This window comes from Eumetopias jubatus, unplaced genomic scaffold (assembly GCF_037043125.1).
Source record: "Eumetopias jubatus isolate StellerSeaLion01/CBP00866 unplaced genomic scaffold, mEumJub1_p1.0 scaffold_1, whole genome shotgun sequence".
Lineage (NCBI taxonomy): Eukaryota > Metazoa > Chordata > Mammalia > Carnivora > Otariidae > Eumetopias > Eumetopias jubatus.
Genome location: NW_028274807.1, coordinates 93,853,092 through 93,859,091, shown reverse-complemented (window position 1 = coordinate 93,859,091; position 6,000 = coordinate 93,853,092). Strand labels below are relative to the sequence as shown.

The 6,000-nt window shown below is 41.9% G+C and overlaps 1 protein-coding gene across 1 annotated transcript in view; it reads left to right on the top strand.

Moving 5' to 3' along the window:
- Positions 1-310: 310 nt before the first annotated feature.
- Positions 311-6,000, top strand: part of PRKCI (protein kinase C iota) — a 63,050-nt gene continuing 57,360 nt past the window's right edge. Inside the window, exon 1 of the mRNA XM_028101047.2 lies at positions 311-411. Coding sequence (XP_027956848.1) covers positions 311-411 — 101 coding nt within the window. The remainder of the gene's footprint in view (positions 412-6,000) is intronic.

Here is a 6,000-nt window from a genome sequence, read left to right as displayed (position 1 = left end):
GCCGGGCGGTGAGGCTCCTCGAGGTGGATCGATGGTTGCGCCCGCCCTCCCCCGGAATGTGGGCCTTTGGAGCTAGCGAGGTGGGAGGGACCGAAGAGGGGAGGCGTGCTGGGCCCGGGCGGCGGGAGGAGCCGTGCGGTTCCGGCTGCCCCGGCGAGGCGACCCTTGGGTCCGCGCCGCGGGCGGAGTGGACAGGTAAGCAAGCGGCAGCCGCGGCTCTGGAAGAGGCTCGGGCAGCGGAGACCCCCCTCGGCGCCCGGCGCGCCCCCCGCACCCTCGGCCTCCGGCTTTGAGGCGGGGGAGTAAGGAGATGCCGACTCAGAGGGACAGCAGTACCATGTCTCACCCGATCGCAGGCGGCGGCAGCGGGGACCATTCTCACCAGGTCCGGGTGAAAGCCTACTATCGCGGGTGAGTGTCTCAGAGTAGGGGTGGGGGTGGGAGGGGAGGGGAAAGGCCCGCCCGACTTGGACTGGAGGAGGGGAGGGTGAGGGGCTGGACATGTGGGCTAATTGGCCCGGGCGGGCGACTCTAGGGACTCGGGATCAGTCGGAGTGGTCGGGGGAGGAGCATGGGGCGCTACGTTGGGGCACCCCAAGGTGTGTTGCAGGGCGCCCGGGAGTCGCGCGGCTGATGGTCCAGCCTAGGGTCCGAGGGAGGAGTCTTGGAATAAAGCAGGTCCACCTGGTGGGTTCGAGAGAGACTCGCCTACTAAGAGATTTACAAGGGCTTTACGTCATTAAGTCTGGATGTGTTTGGGGTTGAGAGTTGATTCCGAGTGATGCCTCAGTGAACTAAGTTTGCTATGGGCTTAAAAGACAGTACTACTTTAGTTTGCTGGCTCTTTTGATTACCAGAAGGCCTAAAGCCTCTGGTTCTCTTAAGTCAGGTTTACCTTCCTCGCCTAGAAGAGTTCACAAAGTGTATCTGGACTATGGTCAGGCTGCCTGTGTATTAGACATAGGAGTTATTATTTAAGAGTAAAGTTGAACTGTTTTTAGAGATGTGCATTAGGTGCTTATGTCTCGCCAAGATTAGGTTGTATGTGTGTAAATTAAAAATTTGTGAATGCTGCTTTGTCAGTGTTGCTTCAAGGACCATTTGATGGGGGGAAACACTGCAGGGAGAGAAGAGGATGAACGGAGGCATAGTTCTAAAATCTGTGATCTTTACTCATATTGTTATCCAAGTTATAACTCCTGTGCTTACCAGGAATAATCCAGTCCTAATATTGTGGTATTAGATCATGTTCTATAATCAGTGACCTGAAATATCCCCCTTCCCTTGAATTCAGTTGTGGTTTGAAATATGGGATAATTACATTTAGTAGCATTAGAAAGGTGAAATGTTAGTGTGAACATGAAGATTTGAAGCTAAGGGTTAACTGAAAACCCAGTGGCTTTGGCCTGTCTTACTATTTGTCCAAGCAGAAGTAAGTTGCTTAAAAAAAAACAAAACAAAAACTCAAGCACTAAGAGGTTGAAACTGCGTTGCATACTTTTACATTCCTGAGGGGATCAGGGAAGATAGCAAACTTTCAAAACGCCTCTCTTGTTTTGATTTCGAAGGAAATAGAAGGCCTAAAATGTGTTATCGGTTTATGTAACGACTTACTAGTTCGCTTGCTGCCATGTAGCCTCTGACCTCTTATTAGCTTGACTGTATTCAGCAGTAGTTTACAAGAATTATTTTGGACAGTGTCAGTGTTTTTGCTTAAATTGATCAAGGAGGTCTTCATTTTAAAACAATACCAAGAAGTGTGTGTATGTTTTTCAAAAGTTTGTAGCAGTCACAAGAACTGTTTTGACTTGAATATGGCCAGCTATGAACTTTGGACTGTGGCAGAAAGAAGCTTTTCTTCCTTTACCTTACCTTTAATTTGATAGATGAGATATTTCACTTTTTTTTTTAAGAATATTGATTGGACATACAGACTTTTTTTTTTAAATAAGATTTTATTTATTTGACAGAGAGTGAGAGAGCACAAGCAGGGGCAACAGCAGAGGGAGAGGGGAAAGCAGGCTCCCCGCTGAGCTGGGAGTGGACTTGGGGCTCAATCCCAGGACCCTAGGACCATGACCTGAGCCCAAGGCAGATACTTAACCGACTGAGCCACCCAGGAGCCCCTCACTTTCCATTTTATAAAGTTGACAGTCCATGAGTTATTAGGCCCAGAGAATGAAATATATAGTGGGTGTTTTTTTTTTTAAGGTGTCTCATTATTGACAATTTAAAAAAACTGGATTAAATGAATATACTCACATGGTAGGAATGTGCAAATTGTACAGAGGTATAAAAAAAGTGTCTTCCATCCCATCATCCCAGCTTCCAGAGGTATCCTGTTGACAGTTTTTCTGTTCTTCTGGAGGTTGCCTTTATTTAAAAGTTATACTTCTGTTTCATGAGTCAACTTTAGATAGTACCTATTAATCCCATCCTCTCAAAGATGAGAAATAGGGTGAATACTACCTTTTGCTTGCTCTTCTCCTGGTTGGTGCGTCTCAATTTTTGATAGTTAAACTATTATTTTCAGTTCTCTGGTTTACATTTATGACTTTAAACAATGTAAATTCTTGTCTTATTAAATTTAGATAGTTTGCAATGATTTTAACTATGAAGAGGAAGAAATTTAGTTTCCCCCCATTTTTACTGGTTTGATAAATGTAGATAGGCCTAGTTAGTAAATTAAAATTATTATAAACTTCTCCTTTGGAAAGAAATCAGTCTGTTATATTTTAGTAACGTAGGTGTCATATTGTCTTGGCTTATTGCTACAATTATTTTTATAAAAGAGAATAAAAAAGGACATATAACCCTTTTAGTGCCTGACTAAAATTTCTCCAAGACATTCAAGTTAACATTTTGCTTTTTAAAATCAATGAATTTTTGCTAAAGAGTGAAACAATCAAACCCTTGCCCTTTATTGCTTTTTATTCATTGAAAGCTTTCTAACAGTGCCTTCATTTCAAGCCTCATTTAAAGACAACATCAGCACTCTCTAAATTGTACCAATTTCTTTCCCCTGAAATTAGATGTTAAGATTATATGTTTATTAACAATAGTCTAACCTGGTGGTTTTGATATTACATAGTCAGCTGCTCATTACTACAGATGAAACTAAAATGAGTCACCAGTGAGGATAGCTAATAAACAGGTTGGCTAACTAGAACACCTACCTGATTTTAAAATAGAAAATCCTTCCTTTATATCAAGAAATGTAAGGACAATGTGCATTTGAAAAAAGTTTCTTTTCTTTCAGATCTTATGAAAGGTCATTATCAGAAAGTTTTCTCCTTATCCCCTTCTAACAGTATTTCTTTCCAGTGAACATTGAATCTTGGAATAGCCAGAATTTTTTTTTAAGATTTATTTATTTATTTGAGAGAATGGAAGAGTGAGAGGGAGAAGCCGACTCCCTGCTGAGCAGAGAGCCCGATGTGGGACTCGATCCCAGGACTCTGGGATCATGACCTGAGCCAAAGGCAGACGCTTAACCAACTGAGCCACCCAGGTGCCCATAGCCAGAACTTTTTAGTGAATAAATTGCCTTCTTTCAAAGATGTGTATAGTGTTCTCTCATTCAGTTAAATTTGTTCTTAGTGCAAATGTGATGTCCCTCTAGATATAACAGAGATTTAATTAGATTTTTTTCTAGTTTTTAAGCAGGAGATTAATAACATTGAGAATCTGACTGTATTGGGGTGCCAGTTGGTTAGTTGCCTGACTCTTGATTTTGGCTCAGGTCATGATCTTGGGGTGGTGAGATCGAGACCAGTGTGGGGCTCCATGTTCGTTGGGGAGTCTACTTGATATTCTCTTTCCCTGTCCCTCTGCTCCTCCCCCCAGCACGTACTTGAACTTTCTCTCTAAAATAAATAAATAATCTTAAAAAAAAAAAAAAAAGAATCTGACTGTGTCACGGCCTATACACCCTTCTTTCCTTGACATGGGAGCTTGTCCGTGAGTGGCCTTCCTTCTTCAATCATTACCTAGTAGTGTTAGGAGGAAGAGAAACAGGTTTTGTTGGTTAGTGATAAATTGCTATTGTATGTGCTTTTCCTTATATTAAAGTTACTTGATATTGTGGGATAGAGTTTAACAAGATGTCTGGACTACTTATTTCATTGTACGTTATAAATGTATGGGAAATTTTGTAAAAAGTTCGTAAAAACGCTTTTTAAACCACGGCCATTGAACGGTTTTAACAATCTAGAGGATTCTTTCTGTGCACGTCTACAAATAGGAGGAGATTAACTCCTTATATATTTGGATTGTATGGCTGGCTCAGTGAAGAAGTATGCAGGATTTTTCTGTGAACAAGTCTTGGCAAGACTTGTTTTTAAGAGTATTGCAAAATAAATTCAGCAATATAAAGCATATCTCTATAATGTTCTAAGGAAATACAAATAGTATATTGAGTTGGGAGTTGATAGAATGTTAATTATTGGTCCTGGAGCTTCTGGCATGGTACCTAACCACAGGACAACTGATCATAGCTTTATCAGAGAAAGAGAAAGGACTTGGTGGCCTGGTGCCAAAAACCAAAACAGCTCTCTCAGAAATTTGAATCAGATAATATGGAGATAAATTGCTTGTTAGCAGTGAAGACTGGAGCTGAAGAGTTAAGGGAGAGGCTAGTGAGGCCAAGACCAACCATGTGCAAACGTCAGGTCTGAGAAAGCAGAGGAGAAGGAAGCAGCTTTCTGCAGAAAAAATTCTTCCTGGAGATCCATAATAGCTTTCTAATACAACTCCCAATCCTCTTGTTAAGGTAACTTGAGTGTTTGGGTTTTTTTTTTTTTTTAATGGTTGAAATGAGCATAATTAAAACCTGAATTTTTAAAATTCCAGTCTTGCTTAGGATTCCACATATTACCTAAAGTGTGTTTAAACTCACTTTAATAAATATTGTTGAATACCTACTGCCTACTCTAAGGTAGGCACATGGTGCTAGGGTGGACACAGAGGGTGTAGAGGTGAATAAGCTAAGGCTCTGCCCTCAAGGGTCTGAGAAACTTTTAGGAGGAAAGACATAGAAGAGTTAATAAAGGAGTGTGTATATGTTTATATGTAAGGTGCTTGCAGGGATGGATACCGGGGAGGTGTTTGGGGTTTGGGAAACCTTACTAGAGGATGAAATGTTTGTGGCTTTTAAAGGGTAAATAGGTTTGCCTGGTTGATGAAGATGTTGGGTGGGGGTCATTCCAGGCATTGCACAACTGCGTGGTATGTTTGGGGAATTCAGATCAGTTTAGTTGTTAGTCCCATAGTCATTCCTTATTAGGACATAGAGTTTGAAGTGGGCACTGATAAGAAGTGAGGCTAAGAAGAAGGCTCACAAGCACTACTCGTGAAGATTCTTGAATATCATACTTTGGGTTCGGACTTTTTTCCATTGGTGAGGGTTTTAAGTAAGAGATCCATGCTTAGATTTTCATCTTAGAAGGATCACTCTTGGACCCAGTATGGGCGATGAATTAGCAGTGGATGAAGACTAATTGGAGGCTTTGGAAGTAGTCCAGCTGAGAATTCAGAGGAGGAGAGGATATGGATTGAACAGCGATTTTAGGGGATGGAATCAGTGTGAATTATAGGTTGACTCCTGTGGGGAAGAGGAGTCTGACAATAATAGGTTTCTTGCTTGAGAGAGACTAGGGAATATAGGAGGAAGAGATTAGTGAGAGGAGGTAATTCATTACCTGGAACAAGTGACCGAATTTTGAGTTCATCATGCTTTGTGGGCGTCCAGGTGGAAATGCCCAGAATTAACTGAACAATCATTTATTGTGTGCCTGCTGTATGTCCCAAGCCCTGTACCTGGCAGCTAACCTAGGCAGGAATGTGGCTGAGAATGATGACAGGAACAAAAATGTCACCAGTGACCAAATGCAGATGACAAAGGCAAGGCACTAAAACTAAATTTTAAAAATGCAGATGTACAGAAAGTGAAAGGTTCCCCTTGTAGCCTCTCACCCCCACTTCCTAATGGTACCCATTGTT